Genomic DNA, 24,451 nt, shown 5'->3' on the forward strand with positions numbered 1-24,451 from the left:
TAAAGTATTTATGTCTTTCTTATTTCATTCACTTATACAGACAATGAGGCTCCTACTGTACTTTGTCCAAATGACATCAACGTCTATGTGATTGTTGGCGTTAACAACAAATCAGTTTCTTGGGACCTACCTACGGCATCAGACAATTTGGAGGTAGAGGGCGCTGTCACTTGTGACACGCAAAGTGGAACAGTATTCGTCCTTGGGATGCATACAGTGGAATGCTCTGCTACTGATGTATATGGCAATGTTGGAACATGTCAGTTCAATGTTATTGTTTCTGGTAAGTTTGAAGGTCTGAAGACAACTAATAATGCTGTTAACCACTATTAACATCCGCTAGCTTCAAGAGAGCACAGTTACGTCTAAAGTTGCTTCATATTGTGTGTTTCCTTTTCTCATTTCAGAACCAGTTGTGCAGGCCACAGGATCTCTCACTCTTGAAGGTACTTTCACTTCTCCATTGATGGATCCAAATTCTGCAGACTACATGGTGTTGGAACAGAATGTCATCGCTGCTGTAAGTGTTGCTAAGAAAGTTATCAAATTTTTACCAGGATGCATGTAATAGTCCTGTCCATACCAATAATTGATGATTGCAAGAAAAGTCAGTGATATAGGGAGTGGGATCACCAGTCGCAATCAAAAGTTTGAAATTTGAATAAATACACATTCTTTTTCGTAGATAACCCACAGCATTGAATGCATAGTGCTCAAGTTACATAACTGTTATTTAGTAGTTTGATCAATGCCAAATAGTCGTCTATCAAAACACTGTGGATACATGTAGATTAGCTATTAGACTTAATTTTAATCTGAGAAAGATGAACATTAAGTCTATTTGTCATTTCGTCATTCTTCATCCAAACATGTGAACAAAGTGGATTAGTATTATACAAAAATCTGATCTTTTTGTACCTAGTATAACAAAAGATTACAATATCCACCTATTTTAGTTAATCAAAGTGTAATGTTTGTTGTCGTTTTTCAATAATGTTTTTCTTATGATAAATGTGAAAGCAAATATTCAATGAACTTTTTGCACACTCCATTTTTCTACTGTTTTCTGTCTCCATTAGGTGGATGAAGTGTTCAGTACTAGCAATGAATCTAACTCTTACGGGGGAGCAACTCTTGTAGGATTCAGGTACAGTATTTATATATTTCTGCCATTCTTGATGTGAATCAAACTTACGCTATGTGCATGGGGAGGCATACATTATGTTGCTAGTAATATATAGACAGCCCCCAAAATACAAAGTTGTCATGAAAAAGTTGTCCCAAAATAAAACTCAGTAAAATTAAACTGCTTTGAAAAACTAACAAGTGACTTAATATTGAACCAAATTTCAATATGTTTTACAGTGATTATAGTCATTATTTGGGAAACAACCCCTTCGCATGAGATAAGCAAATCAACTACTTTGTTCTATTACTTTGTTACTATCATAGGGAAGGCAGTATAATAGCCGATTTCAAGGTAGCATTTAGCAGATCTGTTGAACAAGATGATCTTACCACATTCCTGTCTGATTCACTCAATAAAGCCATATCTGATGGTTCTATTGATAGCATCAATCCTCTACAAGATTCTGCACAGTTCAATGAAGGTAAGTCATGTTTACTTGTTGTAGGTTGCCCATTCTGTTTTTGGTTGAACATCCTTAAAATGCACATTGTTTGCATAGTAATACTGGTTTCATACTGCCCTACCGCTTGCCGCTGAGCAGTTTTACTTACATGCATTGCAGACTAAATAATACAATGTACCGTATTGTTTGTATTAAACACCCCCTCTCTAATAAATGCCCTCCCTTTTTTTCAATGAAAAATGCAAAAATTTCCATGCAATATTAAGCATAAAACATGCAGCAGTCATGTTAGTGATGATCGCTGTCTGATGGTCAGTGATGATGCACTTACAGATGTAATTTCGTAGTATTTGTACCGCGATAATATCATCTTCAATACGAAGCGCCATCTTGGATTTCAACCCGGAAACGAACGGAAGTATTAGTATAGGTGTAAATTCCTCCTTTCAACAGGAGCAATATCAGGAATTTAAACCTGATTCTCACTGACAATTCACTTCTAATAAATGCCCCTTTTGGAAAAATGGGGGGCGTTTATTACAAACAATACGGTAGGCTTGTCATTGGATGATATATTATGCTGCATCGGCAAGTGGCAGGAAAGTCTGCCAGTGATATAATTCCCCCTATTTTGGATTATCTTCTTTTCTTATGATACCCTTCCCCTTCTATTGATTTTCTCATTTCTCCCATTTCCCCTCTTATCTCTCTGCTTTTCCTTAAGCTGATTTTATACTTGGTCGCTTTGTAGAATTGCGAATTCCACACATCCTCATTATGCAAGAAACAATCCTCTGTGTGCAAAACTGCGCATCATTTTTGCACACCAAGCACTTTTGTGCAAAAACTGTCAATGATAAATATTCAGCTTTACTTCTTTCTCCTTGCATTTATGCACCTCCTTTCGCCAGCTTTGCTCCCTTTTTTGTCTGTGCCCATCAATATTCCCCATTATTATGTTCTCAGAATCTTCCTTCCTATACTTTGTACAGAGTTAAAGAGTCCAATATAATCAACACTTGGACTCAAAACTTGGACTGTGTTGGATAAGCTCACTTTTTCCCCAAACAAAACTCATTTTTGACCAAAATCACATTTTTGACCAAAAATCACATTTTTGACCAAAAATCACATTTTTGACTAAAATTCACATCTTTGCCAAAAATAACATTTTTGACCAAAAATCACATTTTTTTTATCAAAAGTCATGTTTTTGACCAAAAGTCATGTTTTTGACTAAGAAAAAATTCTAAAAACATAATAATGATAAAATTGGATGGTTTTTTTTACCCAATACAACATTTATTGGTCTCGCTATGAGTTTTAAAATATTGGACTCGACTTCGTATTTTAAAACTCATAGCTTGACCAATAAATTTGTGTATTGGGTTCAAACCATCCAATTTTATATCAAATCTACATCTCTCTTCAGTCTTGTGTACTGCAACTTTATGTATATTTTAACAAGCTTCCCAAGTTTTGATCTCAGAGAATGCTTTTTTTTTGCTTGAGGTGCAAGTTATGATATTTATAATGTAACCTGCTTGCTATAGTGTGCTGTATGTAATCACTCTTGCTGCTTGTGTTACTATTCAATGTGTTTGGGATATGCCAGTTCAAATCTATGCATGCCCTGTGGAAGACATGACCTTAACCTCCCACACAGGGTGTGTTGATTTCAACTGGGATAGCCCATTATGTATGATCATGCCCTGAATTTTGCATGCAATATATCATTCTGTTTACTTTATCTTTTCTAAGCATATGTATTAGTGTTTTGATATATTTATACATTATATATCGCCATGACAACAAGGTAAGGTATGCTTTTGTCTTCACTTGTCTTCAATCTCTCTTTTTCAAAGAAATGTAAATTTATTTCAAATACATTTGCATTTCTTGAGTGTGTACTTGCATCAAGTCTATTTCAATGTTTTGTTGAAATGGACATGCAATTGATATCAAGACCTTGATCCAGGGTGATTAACTAGCTGGGCTTCTTATGTCAATATATATGGTCAGGCAAACTAAATGATTTCTTGGCAATTTTTGTTTTATAGCATACGGTGGCTTACAACTTTTTTTTCAAATCTGTTTCTTACATTTACTAGTACTGCATATTAAAATGTTGTCATTACTATTTCATAAAATTCTAACAATTACCTTGAGTTGGATCCAATTTAGTGTTAAGTGTGTGAACTTCTTTGTTATGTCAGATGTGCTTGTAACATGTCCTTTTTGTATGGTGCTGTTTTTAAATTGGATCCAAGATCAGGTTGCATCATTGACTTTCTGTTCAATGCACCTTAAAGCAAAGCATTCTACTGGGGTCTTCCTCGGGTCTTCCTTTTTAACTTGTCATGCGGATAAAATAGATTACTTACCCATACCCTCTTTTTATTAGTGTACTGTAACACTGATTTATATTAACAAGATTGAGGTTATGTGGGCCTAATCTGCAACAAATAATCAAACTGGTTCAAATCTGGATAGTTCATTCAGTGTGAACTACCATATTTGGGCTAATAATGATTGTGAAACAAAAACAAGCTTAGAGTGATGTGTTGTTTGTTCTTTCTTCTTGTTCTGTTTTGTGATGTTTGTGTCAAGAAATTTCAATTGTTTTGATTTATTAACATTTTATTTGACTCTTGTTATTTCTTTTCACTTTTTCTTTACATACCAGTGGAGGTACCAGTACCAATGAGTAAGTCCAAATGTAAAACCGTACAGGGTGTATCAAAATGATTGGTACCCATCAATATCAAGTGAATATGGCCAAGACTGCCACATCAAAATGCATCACCCGGATGCATCACAACAGCCCCCTTATTTGTACATTTATGACAACATAATGGTGTAATTTTAAACAATAAATTGTAGTCATTTCAAGAGGATTTGGAAGAAGCAGATGTTTTATTAGACAACAAAGCTGATGGGTACCAATCATTTTGATACACCCTGTAAGAATTGAAGTAATCAAATGTAACTTTTATATTAAGTTTGTGAGACTATAGTTGTTGAATCACATCAGATCATTTACACGTATGATTTCTATATCACATAAATACAACCCACACGCACCCCAACACCCACACACAAACACAAGCAGCCTTGGATAACTATTACACCTCTTCCACTTTTCCATTGTTATAATGAGTTTTTATGCTGTTTTCAATCAAGTAAAACTGTCCTGAAAAAATGGACATCAACATCCAATTATCAAAATAAGACAAAAGAGTAAAGATAAGAATGTTATACAATTTTGAATGCTTATTAGTGGCAATTATTGTAAGAAAGCATGCACAGTAAGGGGTTTTGGCATGCACAGTAAGGGGTTTTGGCCCTTTTTGCAAAGAAATGGTTGGATATGAAATTTTAACTTTTATACCCAGTAAAGTCGATCTTCAGGGTTAGGATTGAGTGCTTCATCTGGCAAAACAAAATAATAATTCTGTAGTTAAATGTAGTTCTGTATTTTTCTGGAATCGGGAGTAGGCACACAACAACTAAAAAGGTGAAATGACAGTCAAAGTTGAGATGACAATAAAATTTTACAGAATCATCTGGTGTAAAGCTTAGAAAGTTAATTTCATGACACTGTTTTGTAGATACCTTTATCTTTATTTGTTTTTTCAGGTGATATCAAGTTTGACTGTACTGATAGAACTAGCACAAGATCTCCATTTGACGCCATTGTATCTATACAGTATCGTAGTGGACATGGATGTACCGGTGTACTGATTACACAGCAACATGTACTCACTGCTGCATCATGTATAAGGTAAATACTTAGACTAGTAAATGACCAGGAAGTGACAGGGCTACGATTGTGAAACTTGGCTGGTTAACATTTTATTTTGAGGCCATACAATTTGCATGTGTCAGAGTTTGGTATAGGTTGCTCACATAAAAAATAAGGTAGCTTGATATTCTGCTGGACAAACTTTACTTTAGAGAACTATAGTCTCGAACCTTCCTCGAGTCAGTAATTTAGATATTGTTTTTTATTGTATCTCTAAATGTAATGATGAGAAGTATATAAAAGTATACATTTTCAGAAAGGAAATGATGCAAGGAATCCAACTAGCATAACAGATTCCTGCAAATATTTTTGAGATAATTTCAAAATTTGATTTTACTTTAAAATTTGATTTTACTTTACTGACTCGAGGAAGGTATACAGACTATAGCTGCTGATCCTGGCTGCTATGGTAATTCTTGATGTAAGCTGATAAAAGCTCGGCACCTGTTTAGAGCTGCATCCTTGAATGATGCTAAATGGTTAAGGGATGGGGTATGAACGTTTGGACAGTATTTATTGTGGGACATAAGAGCACATCAGACATATCGAATTGCATTCTGAATACGAAGAATGTCCTTCTGATATCAAATAATTTTGATTTTTTGAAATTTGCAATGTAATACACATTTTATGGCAAATGATTAAAAATTGATATTTTTGATATTTAACAGTACTCAAGTAAACTTTATAAATCTGATGATTTATACTTAAAGTGTATGTAGGTGGGATGAAAAGCCGATGATCAATTGAAAATTTTGACCTTTCGTATTGAAGATATGGATTTTTTTTTCCCAAAACACCAAAAATAATTAGGTCTTTTTGGGAAAAAAGTCCATATCTTCAATATGAAAGGTCAAAATTTTCAATTGATCGTCGGCTTTTCCTCCCAGTTACATACACTTTAAGAATATATCATTAAATTTATAAAATTTACTTCGAGGACTGTTATATCAAAAATGGAATCATGAATGGAGTTCAAACTGGAAAATTAACACCTCGCAAAACTATGTAATAATGTATAGCAAATACAGCAATTAGACAAATATTAAATTTGTAAATATATCTCTCTTACTACAAATCGTTAAAATAACTACATGAAAATGACCACATTTACATACAGTATTATAAACCACTCATGTCTTTTCCTTATCACACAAACTTCATACTGACAAAAAAAACTCATTATGCTTTATTCCCAATATACAGTGCGGGTGGCACATTTGTGAATGTACTTGTAGGATCACGAACCCTGAGTGGTCAAGAAGTGACAACAGAATATGCAACAGTTAAAAGAATCTACCCTCACCCAGGTTTCAATGCTCTTACGGGAGAAAACAATGTTGCTGTATTGGAGTTAGAGACAGCGATTCCTTCAATAGAACCTATTTGTTTGGAATATCATGCGCTTGGAAATTTACAGTTCACAGACTATCAGGATTGTTCTATTGCAGGATGGGGTACTTTGATGGGTAAGTAGCAAACTTGGTGCTTAAAAGTTGTTGTGTTACCTAAAATTTGGTAAAAAAGTTTTACTATAACAAATAAATTTGTTGGATTTTTAGGGAAATGGGTATTTTTTTGTTGTGTTTTTTTAAAAAGGCTAATGCAGACATTCAAATTTAAATTCTACAATTTAGAGCATGAATTGTAATATTAACAGTTCTATACTCCCATTCTAACCTATCTGTGTGCAGATTTTGAGAATGTGTGCTTCTTTATGAGAAAAAAACAAATCCTGGCTTTCCAACCTCCCCCCATTTTGCCCTTGGAAGTGGAACACAACAATTCGTTTTTGTGGCCTAATGAGATTGTGATATTGATGATGGGTCCATTTCACAAATCTTTAAAAGCTATTGTATCATATCATTAATCGTAAACCTACAAATGGTCTTTACTCGTTTCAGCTTTAGGATGGATTTCTGTTGTAAATCCCTGATAAATCATTGATTTTGTTCCTCTGCAGGCACACAGTTTACCAGCTTGCAGTCAACTCTTGTCAACACACTTTCTAATGATATAGGAAGTGAATGTGATCTTTATACCTACCCTTTCACCATGACCAAGAACAGGGTGTGTGTTGGCGGAGCTACAGGAGCTTTTGGAATGTGCACGGTAGGTGGCATGCTTATTTGTGACATTCTTTCTGTCGCTCTTAAATTTCTACTGTTGTTATGATATTTTATTTAGTGATTGGTGTTATGATTCTCATCTTTTTCAACTGTTATGCAGTCAAGTTTATTTAGGCTGTTAAAGAATAATTGTTTGGTTAGGGTTTTCTGACCAACCATAGCTCAGGACCTGTGGTCCAAAAATGTTGAGGTCTGTGGGAGCAAAAAAAACCCATGGCAATCTGAACCCAAAGATTCTATAAGTGTAGATATTCCAAGAAATCTACAAATTTTGATGCCCACATGCATAAAACTGAAATTTTTGCAGCAAAATCGACCTCTGCATTGTTCATGGATTTGCTGTTGGTCACCATTTTGTCAAGTGATGGCATACTAACAGTGTCTCAGACAGTGATGGACAGGTGTTTTCAGGCTTTGTCTTTTACAATGCTTTGTTTATCATACAAAATAGACATTACATTTCAAGCGGTATGCAACTCAAAATATTTTTCCACAACCTTACCTGTCAGAATTCTGTCCCAGATTGATTTGATTTGATTTGATTTGATTCAATCCACCACAGGCTGACACAGGTAGTCCTCTGGTGTGCAAGAACCAAGCAGGTGGTTGGACCTTGATTGGACTTAGCAATGGATTCCTATACAATGGATGTGACTTAGGCATGTATACGCATGTGACAAACCATTGGGAGTTTATTTCATCTGTTGTCGACAATGAAGGTGAGAGAAAAACTTGGAAGTTTGCGCTTGATATGCTCCTGGGGTGAAATTCTCGTAACAATATCCTAAGATATATCTTAAATGGGCTGTATCACCCTCCTTGTACTCCGGGCCGGATTTACCTTTTTTGGGGCCCTGGGCCAGGCCAAAATTTGGAGGCCCCAAACGCACCGTGAGGAAGGCATGTGCACTCAAGTGGCATGTTTTTTAGATCTTACAAGGACATTTGCGCGCGAAGGGCACAAAAAATGTCAATTTTAGACTATTTTAGCCTGAATTAAGGCTGATTTTGTTATATTACAGGCTAGTGCGCACGAAGCGCGCAAAATTTTGCAATTTTTGTAGGCTATTTTTGCCCAAAACATAGTGTTTTTTGGCTAAAATGGAAGATGCACACTGCACAGGCCAATTTTTGGGGCCCCCAAAATTTGGGGGCTCTGGGTCCGGGCCCATCTGGCCCTATGGTAAATCCGGCCCTGCTTATACTGCATGGCTGCTTTACCATTGAGTAAAACCATAAGGCTATGACCACAACCACCTACAGATGTGGTTAGTTACACTGACCATGGAGGGAGCAAATGCTCTTAGATCCAGCAAGTACATTTTGACACTTTGTTAGCTGTCTTATCTGTTTTTAGTATTCCCATCAGGTCACAGGTATATTCAGTATAGTTCACCACAAGGGCAAAGTGACCATGCAGTAAATGAATGGAGATAGCAGCTGTACACACCCTGTAAGACATAACTTACATGTAGGATATTGTTGTGAGAATTTATCCCCAGGACCGTAACTAGATATATTTTATAAAATTGATAAAATGAAAATCTTTAAGATTCCATTTAGATTATGATACTTCATGAAAACACTTCTTCAGCGATTCATTTCCCATGGTCGTGGATCACAAGTAAAGACAAAATTTGCAGTAATCTTTATTCATCTTGGGTCTATTTTATGAAGATTAATGATACATATCCACTTTTTATCACTGTGAGAATCAAATTTGAAATAGTAACTGGACAATTAGTAAGTTTTTAGCGGGTTCGCCATTGGACAAGTTTAGAACTGTCTAGAAACTTGTCCGGTGGTGAACCCACTAAAAACGTACTAAATTGTTATGAACTCCCGTCGTAAAAACCTATCACACAAATAGAAACTGGACCTAAAGTGTTTCATTTTACAGTTTAGAATTTGAATGATCCTCAACCATCTGATAATTAGGCAAAATATTTGCACTTACAGCATATTGTTTCAAACCAGGGCCGTAGCAAGGTTGTAAAATGTGGGGCGGCCATGACAAATGTGGGGCGGCCAAAATACAAATATATGACCAAATTGAAATAAAGATATAAAGAAAAACATAAGATTTTTCTCAAAAAGTGGGGCGGCCATGGCATCCCCTGCTGCCCCACTTGCTACGGCCCTGTTTCAAACAAATTCCTATATATTTTTGCATCTCTTTTCCAGTGATATCAGTTCCATGTGATCCAGTCGTACCAACAAGCACCTGTGCCGCATCCCTTCCTTACTCCTGGACTTGGACCACAACGCAGCAATCTCATGAGATCACAATACAAAACATCAATCTCATCTTATCCTGTCATCCTAATGCTGAGATGTTCTTCTGCTCAGCATTCATGTCTGAGTGTGAGCTAACCAATGGACTAGTCCCATGTAGGGATATGTGTGACCAGGTCACAGCCAGCTGCTATGCCACATATGAGGCTTTGCTTGGTGCAGGTTCTTGGCCTATTTACTGCACGGATTACCCAGTAGGAGATGACCCAAATACTGTCTTATGTGAAAAAGGTATGGGTGGAATAGTTTGATTTATTTTTGTTGCATATTTAATAGAGTTGGGCGACTAATTCGCCAATAGTCGTTAGTCACAACTATTACTGCTAGTCGCGACCACGACTATTGAAAACCAAAAGTCGTCAAACGCAACTATATATAAATGTTACAAAATCAGGTTAAAAGTGCCAAATATACGCACCAAAACCAACCAAATACTTACATAAACTGTGAAAATGTGATAAAAACGTTAGTCATTGTTTTTCCAATATATTTAGTAACACTATACAAACAAGTAATCATAAAGTTCATAAATCATCATTAAATTGGTCTTGTTGACTTGTTAATTGTAAATTTGCACCAAACTTTCACCTGATATTTTGGTCCAATTCTGACCACAGATAGTCGCAACTATAGTCGTAGTCGTGACTATTTGCTGCCGACTAGGAAAAAAGTGATAGTCTCCCAACTCTAATATTTAAAGCATGTGAGAGGAAGCCAAAGTTAAGTGCAATGTTGCATGCACGAACCTGCGACATTGCCTCAGAGACATTATACTATACAATGGTTCATCTCAAGATTGGTAGTGCAGTATCAAATCGCAGGTGTAAAGTTAATCTCACAGAACAAACACTCATGCGTACAAGGGCAGTTTGTCGGTATGCATGCATGGCAACCACGAAAAGCCATCAATGAAACACCCAAACTTCGGGTGAACTAAAGAATAGATAACATATCTTTCAGAACACATAATAATTCAAACCTTATTATTTTCAGGAATATTTGCACCATGTGGCAAAACAAATCTACAAGTGACTGAAGAAGAACCACTGACCCTAGCAAGTCCAAACTATCCCAACCCATACCCAGACCAGTATGACTGCACATGGGTAGTGGATGGACCTCAAGATCTCAACCTTGTTGTCAAATTCAAAGACCTTGGCATAGAGGCATGCTGTGACACTCTCACGATAGGCTCTGGGTCTGATGCAATGGATAGGAGTAGCATTATAGGACAGTATTATGGTGAAGATGTGGCTAATGCTGGGTTTGAAGTGGTTGACAATACAAAGGTGTGGGTTCAACTCCAGAGTGATTTTTCCACCGGATTTCAAGGCTTCCATATTGAAGTGTATGCTGTCGAATGTAAGTTGCATTTTCTTGCGATTTTGTTATTCTCTTTAGGCTAAAAACAAGAACAATTTCATAATAGTATAATTTTCTTATTTCACTGTGGTCAGTACTCACTGTGGACGTTTCGGTGTCTACCAGACACCTTATTGTTGTTGTTGTACAACTTTTAACTATGATTTATAAAAGAACCAGGAAAAACGTGTTTACTGTGCAAAATATAAACACCTCATATGTTTTTGTTGTTTTTTTAATTATACAACGTTTTACTCTTTATAAAATTTAAAAAAGAAAAGACCAACAAGAACAATTTCATTTTATTGTTTGACCTTGCTCAAAAGAACCATGTAAAACATGTTTAGCGTGAAAAATAATCTAAACACCTCATATGGTTTTTTTTTATATTATACAACTTTTGACTATGATTTATAAAATTTTTAAAAAAAAGTCCAACCCTAAAGCAGAAAAAAGGTGGAAGTATTTGACAGCAATTGAAAACAGTTTTTGAAAATTCAAGTATTCAGGTGTTTTAGCATGAAAATGAATAGTTCCAACCTTACCACTTTCTTCAAAGTTGAGATTTGATCATGTACAAATGAACAGAAAGTTATGTTTGTGAAGCTTCAATTTGTACAAAGCATGATCACTGAAAAGGATGCATTGACAATTATTCATGATGAAAGGACTTTTAAATAGTTCTCTCAACAAAATACAAACTAACTTTTTTTTTAATCTTTCGACAAATACAAACTAACTTAATATTTCATCACCAAATCCACAGGACGTCATCAGGAATAATAATTGTGTACTTCAATTTTTACTTTCAGCTACAGCCAAGTTCTGTGAGCAACCAGATGCTTTCCAATGTGGGGATACAAACTGTGTGCCCTCTAGATGGCGCTGTGATCAAGTCAACGACTGTTCAGATAACAGTGATGAGGCATCATGTCCTGATATAGAGCATGTTGCTTTATCAGGCCTTGATTCCACCACCATTTTGTCACCAGGGTATCCTGTGGGCTATTATGGAAACACAGATCAGGTAAGGGCACAGACTATATAGTATACTACGATTGCAGACGACACATTTCATTGTTTTCTTAACTCAAAAATGTCAAAATTGTAAATTTTCATGACTATATTTGGAATCAGCATGAAAAATGCATTAAAATGAGTACAAACAACAGACAGCTCTTATATTTGAGAAAATATCTCAAAACTTGGAACACATCAATAAATAAAGTCCCTACTTATTGCTGTGAAAATTCACGAAAGCCAACATCAGGCATACAATACTCAAAGTGCAGTTTGTGTAGGTGCTTTGCTGGATCCATTCTATATCAATACATGATAATATGAGTCCCACCTATTTAATTAAGAAGTGATCGTAGTATAGCATCAAACTTCATAGCCATGTGTTTTTTTGTCAGCTAGACTGACAGCTGTGATCAGGAATGCATTCAAGAAAGTTTCTGGTGTGGGAATAAGATCACTATTTGAATAGCTCTTTTCACGGTGCTACAATGTATATTCTCAGAATGAAATGAAATGGGCTATTTCATTTTGACATTGCATGACTTTTATGATACTAGCCATGTTCATTGTGATCAATTCATTAACATGGAAGACACTGATCCTTTTTATGAATCTTTGTAATTTTCACATCCTTAAAATTGATTAAAATGGGTTTGGTAATAGCCATTTTGCAGATCTGCATTGTTGTTTAAACTTTGTTCTGCTATTTTGTTGTTTAAACTATGTATATGATTTAATTTCTTCTTTTTCAGGTCTGGGTCATCACTGTAGAACCAGAGTACCAAGTCCACCTCATGTTCATGACTTTTGAGACAGAAAAGAACTTTGACATGGTTCGCATAGGTCAAGGAGACGACCCCTTTACAAGTGACTCTTTATTCTTTGAGTGGTCTGGCATTAGGGTACCGCCACCGATACAAAGTACTGGTGATGCATTGTGGGTACGGTTAACAAGTGATGACAGCATATTCAAGGATGGATTTGACCTTACTGTGACATCAGTTATTGCTTCAGGTATGTGCATGCCCTTATGCAGGATTTTTGCAAAAAACAGACTTTTTTCCAGGGGGGGGGATTTTGTGAAACTTTGTGAATCTTCTTCCCAAAACTTAAACTTCAAGTATGTGGTTTAACTATGCTTTGATCAGCTTGTTCGGAATATTGTTAGGCTTTTACCTCTACGCCTAAAGGTAGACCGACGTTAAGAGTGATTTAGTTGACCTGTCTGGTCTATATATTTTGGGAGTTACAGAAAGTAGATTAAGTTTTCGATCATTTTAAAGATTTTGATCATGATCCAGCAGCTGTGCATGCACATATTTTTTTGGGGGGGATTTGGGGTGCGGGCCCCCTGGGGTAAAACCCGGGGGCGGCCATAGCGAAGGGGCGGTGGAAGAAGAAGGGGTGGCCAAAACCGGGGTGGCCAAAACGAAGGGTCGGCCAAAAGAATTAGTAAAGAAAAAAAGGGCGGAAAAATTTGAAAAAAGTATAAAAAATTTTTTTAAATGGTACTATACATCAAAATGTGTTGCTTTTAGGGCACTAGCGCTTAAAAACTTTTTTTTTTTTTTTTTTGCTCTTCACTTTTCAAACTACCGGAAAAAAATTGGGTCAACCTTTTCGGGCTGTTGGGGAAGGGGCGGCAAAATTGGGTAGGAGCGGCCATGGTACACCACTGCTGTGCAGCTTCACCTCCGGTTTGGCCATGTTAAATATTTTGAATCTGATTATTTGAATTTTTCAAGATATATTTCAATCAAAACTCATTCAAGAAACGGAAGAAAACTCCTAACACAAGATGTCAATGCAGTTGAAATAAATTTTAATTTTGATTATTACCAATCTTATTCCTTTTCAGAGCCCATACAATGCTTACAAGATCAATTTGATTGTGGGAGTGGCATCTGCATACCAGAAGGTTGGCATTGTGATAATATCACAGACTGCATCCGTAACACAGATGAATATGGTTGCTATGGATTCAGGACATGCTCTCCACAGGAATTCCTATGCGGTGATGGAGCATGTATACCACTGGAAATGGTTTGTGATGGTACATCAGAGTGTGGCGATAACACTGATGAAATTGGTTGCCCAAGTAAGTTTATATCTGTATTGATAAACCTAGTAGAATGATAAAGCCTGAGCTATGTGCTGTGTAGTTTTGTGCCATTTTATGACATCCTTATTGCCCTCCAAGAGAAATGCACAAAGAGCGCACATCCTAAAAAGATGGAGGTGGTGAACGATACTGGTGGAAGTCCCCAATCTACTTCTTTACACAAAGTTGCTAATTGGCATACATGAATCCTAATGGGCTATTCAGTTGAAATCCATACACCCCATATGGAAGACATAAATAGTCTCCCACACAGGGGGTGTGAATTTCAAATGGAGTTACCCATTCAGGTAACCCCATTTGAAATTCACACCCCCTGTGTGGACGATTAAGGTTATGTCTTCCATAGAGTTGCATGGTTTTCAACCAGAAGAGCCCATTCAATTTGCAATGTGTAGCTTCAAAATGAGGATTTCATTCATAAAGCAATAACTGTTAAAAGTTCTGTGTGGTTCAAGGAATGAAATTACTGTATATTTTATCATCATTTTCTCATCATAAATCAAATGATTAACATGAATCAAATAGGAATACTATGATGGATGATGTTGTGTGTTGTTATTTACAGCTAGTGCCAGTACTCAACCACCACAACAGAGCATGAGCCCAACAGAAACACCAAGACCAGGTACCGTATTATACTACTGCTCTTTTAATTGAAACCATTATTATTACTATTTTAAATTGATAATCAAGAGTAGGCCTATATACTTTTTCTGTGATGGAAAAAATGTTTGCTGTTGTATCCAGCATGAAGATAATAGCACTTCAAATGTTCAGACCTGAAACTTTTCCCCTTTGTAGATGATTTCCTCTTTTTTATTCCTGAAATTTTTGCATTATTTGTTATTTTCAGCCCAATTTGAGATGTTTAGCATGATTTTGCACCATTTTCCTCTCTTTTAAAACATTTTCCTCTTTTTTCACAAATGGTCAGTTTCAGGTCTGAATGTTACATGTAAAAATGAATATGAAAACACAGCCAAGAGCAAACTGTTTCATTATGTACAATTTATTTTATTTAACCTGGGTCAATCATTCAATGTCAAACACTATTCTACTGCCCAGCATAGGGTGTACAGACAGGCAGGCATTACCCTGATCGGAATTGACTGCAAGATCTTTATCAGTCACTGCAAATGCCCCACAATTCAATGAAGAAAGCGGATAATAAATTTGTGATATTTCCCTCTGCTGGAATTGAACTGGGGACTGGGGTGCTCTTGCGCCAGAAAGACCTTAACCGCTGGGTCATGCTGCTCTTTATTTTATAAAGTATTTGTTAATTTTGTACAGATTGTGCATCTGATCCTTGCTATAATGGTGCAACATGTGAAGACATTGCAGGTACATTCTTCTGTCTCTGTGCACCTGGATACCAAGGGCTACTGTGTGATCAAGGTAAGCATCGGTGTATGTGGGGTGTACATAGCCAACTTTGCCAAACATTTGACATACATTTAGCGATCACAAACATTTGCCAAACATTTACGGGCGTTTACGAAAATGTTTGACAAACATTTGTGATCAGCAATTGTTTGCCAAAAATTTGGGTGAAAACGACTGTGTAGGGGATGTGAGCTTTAATATGTACTTAAGGCGAGTTGTGTCCTTGAATTATAATAGAATTATAGCTTACTGTCAATATTGCTTTCCTAAGCTCTGTAGCTTCCAGGCCAGTATCTTACTTGAGAACAGCAATATATAGGGCAGGTCTCCCAGGCTTCCTTTTTCCATGTCTTGGAGCCCTGTGAAGTAGCTTGGATAGTTAACCTAATAGTTAACCTAAAATTTTTGTTCCGACTGGGCGAGCAACTGAGGGAGGCCCAAGTTTGGGGTGGCAAATGCCCCACTGGTGTCACCACTGTGTATATATATGCGTGTGCTATTTATAGTCATGGAAATACCAAACTACATATTTATTTGAAGAGTGCATAATGACCAATGATAAAACTGACTATTTTTGTCACTTTCAGAAACCAATGAGTGTATGCCTAATCCCTGTAAGAATGGTGGTATATGTACGGATGGATTGAATTCTTTCACATGTCAATGTGCTTCTGGCTTCACTGGAGATAAGTGTGAAACAAGTAGGTTGAAGTCAAAGCTCTTATTTATTTATTTATTTATTTAAAGAGGCCTTTTGTGATTCTATAGTTTGATCAGCTTGTAATTGGCAGGCCTTATAACATTGCGGATTAATATCAATATATTTTATATGAGAGTGACATCTCGCCAGCAACTTTACAAATTATTAATTGTAGTCCTATACTTTATCTACTTTCTTTAACACGCAAAATATAGACCAGACAGGTCAATTATATCACAAATAACGTCGGACTACTTTCGGCATAGTGGTAAAAGCCTAACAATTACCGTCAATTATGAGCTGATCAAACTATAGCACCCGGTTTTATGTAATAGTTCAATAGATATCCACAAAAAAAGCTTATTTCCAAATTATTATTCAGTAGGTGTGGCTTGTAAAGAATACATGTAATTAGGTTATTGGTTGTACAATATTAGACATTGATATCAGACAGTGTGCATAGACACACAACATGCTTGTTGAGACATAATGATCGCATGGTGATCATCAGAAATAATTTATGGAACTTTTCATTGTAACGGTCACATATTAGCAATTTGATATGCACATATTTTTATCAGACAAGTTGGATATTATAACACTCATTAACTTTGATCCATTGCTTTTTTCTCAGATATTGATGATTGCACCGCCATGCCGTGTCTGAATGGCGGTGTATGCATTGATGGTGTAAATAGCTTCACATGTGAATGTCCTCTTGGATTTGATGGAGAGTTTTGTGAAATTGGTAAGAGAAGTCTGCATTTTAAAACTTAGTAGCTTATACAGTGAAAGATAATAGTGAAAGAAACAAAATGTCCCAAGTGTATGCAAGCTGGATTCCTGGTTGGTACAAAAGCCATTGTGGTATCATGATCTGGTGTATTTGATTGATACAACTTTCTTGTAATAACATCTGCAGGGGATTTGTATTGAACAAATGAATCATCATATTAAATAAATGAGATGTAAACAACTTTATTGCAGATGGAGATCCAACATTTTCATCATTTTATTAAAGAATAAGTGGTTGCTTTCTAGATTTGCAATACCTAAATTGTGAGCAGGAATCAGACAGTGTAGCTATATCTTCATGTTCAACCCAAAATTAAATTTCACCAAAAACGGCTCACTGTCCATTCACAAAATTAAAGAAAATAAAATCATCTGGAAACTAACAGCGTATTCATTATATTATTTTCTTGTACTCACTCGATGACAATTTTCTTTGTTTCTTTTCAGTTCCATGTCACCCAATAGAATCATCAACTTGTTTGACTCTTCTCCCATATAATGCTACCTATTTCCCCAATGCCTATGCCGCATCTCAACAAGACGCCCTCAACAACCTTTCAAACCTCGCATCGATAATGGAATGTCATCCCCAGATGCAACTACTTCACTGCTCAGGACTTTACCCACAATGCCCCTGGCCTAATTACAGCAAATCTGCTACCCCCTGCCGGAGTGTGTGTGCTGATGTGAGTGCTGCCTGTGTAGAGATATACGAGAGCACTTTGAATGAACCATGGCCGTATGATTGTGATACCTATGTGGATGGTCAGGGGACATTCTGTGAAAAGGCAGAAGGAGGTAGGACACTTATCCCTCACTTCAGTTTTCATCTTATTCCTGATTTGTTTATTGCAGCAGACTTATGATAAATTCCCCCTCTAATAAATGCCCCACCTATTTATTCTACCAAAATGTTATCTCATGTAATTAGGCTTCCGACGATCCACACACGATCAGTAATTGCTGAAAGTGATATCGCAAACCGGGAACTTAACAGAAAGTCATTGATCTTAAGTTCATAAATCATTATTTCCGTGTGGTTTTTAAGCTTATCTAAGAATTTTTTCATTGAAAACTTGGCTCCAATAAACGCCGCCCCTTTTTAAAAATGCAATGCCCCAGGCATTTATTAGAGACAATATACAGTATTTAAATAGCTTTAATTACAAAATCAAGATCAGTTTCATTTAAACTTTTAAAATGTGTTTTTATAAATCAAAAATCTATTTTATTTTGGTGCAACTTTAGAATCTGGTACACCATTCCTGTCATACACCCTTTGATTATTTTGAGAACGATACATACTCACAGAATAAAGTACAGCTCTTGTAAAACTGAGCCATTACTTTCATTGCAAACACCACCTTTGATAGACACTCAGATATGTTATGCAAAAGGAAAAATATCTTTATACTGCATTGTGTAACTGCTCCATATCTCAGACCCAATGTTGATGGGTTAGCACAGTAAAACAGATGATAATACCGATTAAAAACAAAAATTGAATCTGCTGCCTGAAAACTCACTTTTATTGCTTGGAAGATATCATATAATGTAATAACACTGCTTTGCTATTGTTTTCAGATATATTTGGCACTGGTCTTTGTGGCACTGTACCAGAGGGATCGGTTCAAAGTCGTATCATTGGTGGAGTCAATGCAGCACCAGGTGATTGGCCGTGGACTGCGTCTCTTAGAGATAGTTACGGTGATCATCAATGTGGGGCGACATTGATTAATCAAAGATGGGCTATCACTGCAGCACATTGTGTGTAAGTACCGCATGAATGTGGATCTAGGCAATTACTGCATCATATTATGTGGTGTAGGTGAAATAAGTTGCAAAAAAATTATAGAATAATTAAAGATTCAGAATACCATGTTTGTTAGGGTTAGGATTTTGGATTAGAGTTTGGGCCTAAGGCTAGTGAGACTAGTGTGATTGTTCAGCGCCGGGTGCAAAGTTATTTTTGAAACTACATAACAATTAAATATGAGGAAAGTTTTTAACGCAAGTCTCCACATTCATAAATTACAGCTAGTGAAAAAATTTCACTGATCATCCAGGATTTTAACCTAGGACATTTGTTTCACCAGGCTGATGCTCTACCAACTGAGCTAATGAGTCAGATGGAGAAGAGCAGTTATGTTTTCAGTTCAATACATAACAAATTGGTTTGGAGTCAGTGCAAATGCACCTTCAAAGTACATGGATTAAATGGGAGAAATGCGTAAATTAAGTCTCTGGGATAATCCTGTGGTGATAATTTTTACAATGGGACAAAAAGTAATTTCCTACTAGCCTTTTCTCTGATATTTTCAACAGTTAACAACAGTGTGCTTACAGAACGAGTTTCATACCCCAATGATTGTCATGTCTCCCCTTTCACTTCTTTTGGGCACCATTCATCCCATGGTTAATAGTTGTGGACAACTTTGCCCTACAGTTAAAACTGTATGTTTTGACTCTTTTCGTCTTCTCTTTTTCAGTGGAAACTTCCATAGTGCAATCTTTGGAGACACAGAACTTGGCAAACCATCACCAAATCACAAGCCATATCGATTCCTGAAAATAATTTCTCATCCAACTTACGACCAGACAATGTTTGATGAGGAACATGACATTGCCCTGCTGTACCTACCAGAGCGTGTCAACTACACTAATTTTGTGTTGCCTTCTTGTTTGGCTACAATCGATGATGAGACGCTAGCATACAGAGAGTGTCATGCTATTGGATGGGGTTCTACAATGGAGGAAGGTAGGTTTTGAAAACTAACAGGGTTCGCAGGTTTTTGCCGCAAGTGGAAAAAAACATGGTTTTAACCGTGGTTTTAACCGCTTGGCAAAAACAGTTTTTGCTAGTTTTTGCCGGCAAAAATGACAAAAACAAAAAAAGTGATTAATAGTTCAGTTTTATCATCTCAAAACAAATGATTAAGTTACAAAAATAATTTCCTGAATGTAACAAGACCAGGATTTGTAATTATAAGTACCATACTAAGAAATTAAAGGCACACGTTTTATTGCTCAAGTGCATTTAACCAAAATGTGTCATATATCAAATTCAAAACTTTTTCATTTTTAGGACTTGATGAGACAAAAAATATGTTGAATGATTCATTTCAGTTGTGTGTTACTGTTTGTGAGCTTTCTGTGTTACTTTTTAATATTTGAGTAACTATATGTGAGTTTTTGCCATTTTTGCCGGTTTAAACCAGGCAAAAACTGGCAAAAACAGGTCGAACCCTGAAAACTAATGACCTTTTCAGTATATCATATTAGCAGTATTACCCCTACATATCAAGGGTTGAGAACCAGACAGTCTTAACTCACTATGACCTGCTTTCACAAAATGAGCATCAGCAGACAAAATAACTTTCTGAGATATTCCAGATTTGAAAGCCTTATTATACACTTTAAAATCATACCAAACATGTTAGGATTGCTCCTTGCTTATGTCATCAAAAATCAATATTCCTTCAGAATATCTTTTGTTTTCTATTGAATTTTGTCATGTTTAATGGACTGTATCTTCATTAGTGCTCTGGTGACTTTATGCTCATTTTGTGGGAGCAGGTGATTGTGAGTTACGGCTTTCTTGCTCCCAACCCCTCAAGATGTCACACAATGCGCATCTTTAGCGAACATTACTGCACATATCAAAGCTGATGAACTGTGCAGTAACGATGACCACATGAACTTGAATGAGATAAATGATCTCACCCCTTTTGTCCTTTCAACTCAGGGTTTCCATGGTTCTTGAGAATTTTGAAGGTTTTATGATTTAGAAAGACATTTCCATGTTTTTAGGATTCCTGATCAAAAAGGAAAGTCAGATATGTCTATGTTGAACAGAGGACAAATTTAGGCTTAATTCAATTCTAAACCATAGAAGTGTTTAAAAAAACAAACACCAAATGGGATTATGACTATGTGGGTTTTGAAGGTGCACCTCCTGAGATCATGAACAAGCGAGTGATCATGACTGCATGTACATGCTCAATACCACTGTACAGTGTACATGCACCATAACTAAGTAAGTACATGTCAAAGGTCAATAAGTCTGCTTGTTATAATCTTTAATAGACAATTTATCTTGCCAATCTTCAAGAAAAGTGTCATTTCAGTATTAAGACAGGTAACACTCTTTATGTCATATAGATCTGAAGGTTTGAAAGTTTTTAAATTACTATTAAATAAAATCTTGACACCATTCTTCTTTCAGGCTTAGTGTCTGAGCGTCTTCAAGAAGTGATGATACCTTTGATCAGTCCTGATGGTTGTCGTGCTAAGCTAGGAGCAAGAGCAATCAGTGATAACATGATATGTGCTGGCCAACCACAAGGAGGCATAGATACGTGTCAGGTGAGTTGTATGTGACAAGCATGTGACAATCATGTGACAACCACATGACTTATAATTGTCATGTTAAACTAGGAACAAGGTCTAATCAGAGTTGATTCAGTAACTGATCCTGATTGAAAGAGGTCCAAAAAGGGCTGATTAATATAAATTTTCCCTAATTTTATCATGATTTCACCTACAAGTATTTTCCAGGTGGGCAGTCTGACCACCCACCAGGGTCTTAGCTAGCCACCCGTCTGGCCGTCATTTTAGACGGCCAGTTTGCTCCTGGGACGGGCAAAATTAATGCCTTTGACAGATGCTATATTAATTGTATGTTTTGAGAAGCTATTATTGCCCTTTTTAGTAGACCCAATTTGTAGAACAAGGCCATATCAGCACATATTTGAACTCTTTGAACCCCCAATGGGCTATAGATGTCTGGTAAATGTTTTAAAGGTCAAATTAGGACAGGCCAGGACAGGCCAGGACAGGCAATTTTATTCAAGTGACGGGCAACCCTCAATTTCTAGCTAAGACCTGCCACCCACCAATCCCTGTCCAAGAATTCAATCAATCAATCGATCCCAGAAATTTATGTAGTGCCTAAAACAAGAGAAAACTTGCAATATGGTGTTAGAGACACATACAATGAACAATAAAATATAGAGAAAATACATTGAATCAATACATCAATTCGAAAAGGATTGTATAGTTGTATGACATCTTGATAAATATTGTTTACATTTGCAGGGTGATAGCGGAGGTCCTCTTGTATGTCAAGGTTTTGATGATGTATGGCATCTTGTTGGTGTAACCAGCTTTGGTTATGGGTGTGGCCGACCAAACACTCCTGGAGTGTATGCAAGAGTCTCTCAGTATATCAACTTCATTGAGGATACCATTAAGGAAACTGAAGGTAGGTGTTGAAGTGCTCCACATATATGTAATTAAAGCTAAGGGGTTTTCAACAATATCATTTTGGTTTCTTAAACCCATAATATACAATCTTATAATATGAAATTTGTTAATTTTTTTCTAACCTGATTTTTTTGCATATTTATAAAATTAGTTTACACATGTCTCAACTTGCACCTAAATGGAATCGGCCAAATTTGTTGTCTTTGTAGGTCAACACAGCAAAGATGTCCTCCCATAGAACTGCATGTTAAATGACCAAAATAACCAGTGGGATTTCTTTCACTTTACCTTGTTATATTTGAGCTTAAAATGGGCAGAAACCCTTCTCGGCAGTTATTACTAATGTTATTTCAACATTTTGAATAAAGAATAACAAAATAAAAATTTGACGGCAATCATACATTAAGGCTTTAATAGCCTGGGGGTACTCAAATAGTTTGTTGATAGGCATGCGATGCCCAGATTTCAAAAATATGGGCTCCGGAATGGATTTTGAGGACATAAAATGTGGCCTCCGGAACTAAAAAGGGGCCTGGTTTTGCCTTTCTTTTGCAAAAATAAATAAGTGATTGGAACTCAAATTTGAAGCTAATTGTGGTGTATTTGGAGGAAATCATGCACCTCACAGAGTTGGCATTTTAAATCAATCCTCTGTAGCAAAAAGGCTGAGGGTAAAATAGATCACTAGAATTGCATGGGTACAGTTTTATCAGCTCTTAATCAGCGGGCCTTATGACATCACAGATTAATATCAATATATTTTGTTTCGAGAATTGTCTTGTGACAACTTGTCAGAAGTATCACAAATTATTAATTCAAGTCCTATACTTGACCTACTTTATATAACATACGTACACAATGTAAACCAGACTTGTCAACCGTATCATGTGGGTCTACTTTTCAGTGTAGTGTTAAAGCCTAACATTTACCGCCGATTACAAGCTGATTAAACTATAGTCTTCCTTTTATTGATCTTTACCTTCAATTGGACTCTTCTCCCATATAGACCTTCATATTTGCATGTAAGTTAAGCCTTGTTTTGGTCATTTCTTTGTGCCTGATATGATATCACACAGAGCAGCGAATAGAACCATTCTGAGCATATGTACACCAAACTCACACTCATGTTGGCAGAATGTGACATGTTTATAAGTTACCATACCATGAGAGTCAAATCAGAAGAGAAATCCTCACTCATAAATAAAATAACTACAGACAAAAAATATATTTGAACTGTGAAGAAAGCACTAATATAAATATGATCCATCTTGTTTCAGAATCTGTTGAAACCATCACCCTAGCACTCAACATCAGTCAGCGAATAACATCGCCTAAGTTCCCTCTAGCCTATCAAAGTGATTCTTACAAAGAATGGTCTATCACAGGACCACCAGGCACACAAATTGTCCTATCAATCCTCAGTCATTCATCGGAAGCTAACTATGATTACGTCAACTTTGGCAGTGGGAAGGACTCGGCAAATTTGGATACCTTGATTACAACTCTAGAGGGCGATATTGATCAACAGGCTTCTTACAGCGCTGATGGCAATACCATGTGGCTGTATTTTGTGTCGGATTATAGTGTACAACAGGCAGGGTTTCAGTACGATGTGACTGCCGTCAATCCCGGTGGTGAGTACACAAATTCTGATATTCTCAAATCTAAAAAGATAACATGATCTGTATCAAAATGATTGGTACACATTATTTTTTGTTTTTTGAAATGACTATAGGATTTATAGCTGTGTAACTTATTTTTGTATAAATCCTGACTCTAAAATTAAAATAAGAAAACTCATTCGTATTTTGAATTTTAGGCCACCTAACCTTTCCTAAGCTAAGAAATTAACCCAGGACACCACAGTCAAAGACATAACTACAGTGCCTCGCTTTAAAGTTTGTAAAATCAAAAAGTTGATCCAAGCTATTTGCTTTATATAATATCAGACTCTGAAAATTTATTTTAAAAGTTTCTCTT

At 36.3% G+C, this 24,451-nt stretch overlaps 1 protein-coding gene across 2 annotated transcripts in view; it reads left to right on the top strand.

Moving 5' to 3' along the window:
• Positions 1-24,451, top strand: part of LOC140151271 (uncharacterized) — a 59,722-nt gene that overhangs the window by 33,642 nt on the left and 1,629 nt on the right. For both annotated transcript variants that reach the window (XM_072173548.1, XM_072173547.1), the window contains exons 15-38: positions 41-283; positions 408-520; positions 1,080-1,147; positions 1,453-1,610; positions 4,279-4,299; positions 5,232-5,376; positions 6,604-6,866; positions 7,361-7,509; positions 8,089-8,245; positions 9,711-10,052; positions 10,815-11,183; positions 11,996-12,210; positions 12,956-13,217; positions 14,062-14,301; positions 14,891-14,950; positions 15,619-15,723; positions 16,299-16,412; positions 17,046-17,159; positions 17,654-18,004; positions 18,791-18,977; positions 19,696-19,964; positions 21,432-21,571; positions 22,304-22,469; positions 23,749-24,105. In XM_072173548.1, coding sequence (XP_072029649.1) covers positions 41-283; positions 408-520; positions 1,080-1,147; positions 1,453-1,610; positions 4,279-4,299; positions 5,232-5,376; positions 6,604-6,866; positions 7,361-7,509; positions 8,089-8,245; positions 9,711-10,052; positions 10,815-11,183; positions 11,996-12,210; positions 12,956-13,217; positions 14,062-14,301; positions 14,891-14,950; positions 15,619-15,723; positions 16,299-16,412; positions 17,046-17,159; positions 17,654-18,004; positions 18,791-18,977; positions 19,696-19,964; positions 21,432-21,571; positions 22,304-22,469; positions 23,749-24,105 — 4,608 coding nt within the window. The remainder of the gene's footprint in view (positions 1-40; positions 284-407; positions 521-1,079; positions 1,148-1,452; positions 1,611-4,278; positions 4,300-5,231; positions 5,377-6,603; positions 6,867-7,360; positions 7,510-8,088; positions 8,246-9,710; positions 10,053-10,814; positions 11,184-11,995; positions 12,211-12,955; positions 13,218-14,061; positions 14,302-14,890; positions 14,951-15,618; positions 15,724-16,298; positions 16,413-17,045; positions 17,160-17,653; positions 18,005-18,790; positions 18,978-19,695; positions 19,965-21,431; positions 21,572-22,303; positions 22,470-23,748; positions 24,106-24,451) is intronic.

Source organism: Amphiura filiformis, chromosome 4 (assembly GCF_039555335.1).
Source record: "Amphiura filiformis chromosome 4, Afil_fr2py, whole genome shotgun sequence".
Lineage (NCBI taxonomy): Eukaryota > Metazoa > Echinodermata > Ophiuroidea > Amphilepidida > Amphiuridae > Amphiura > Amphiura filiformis.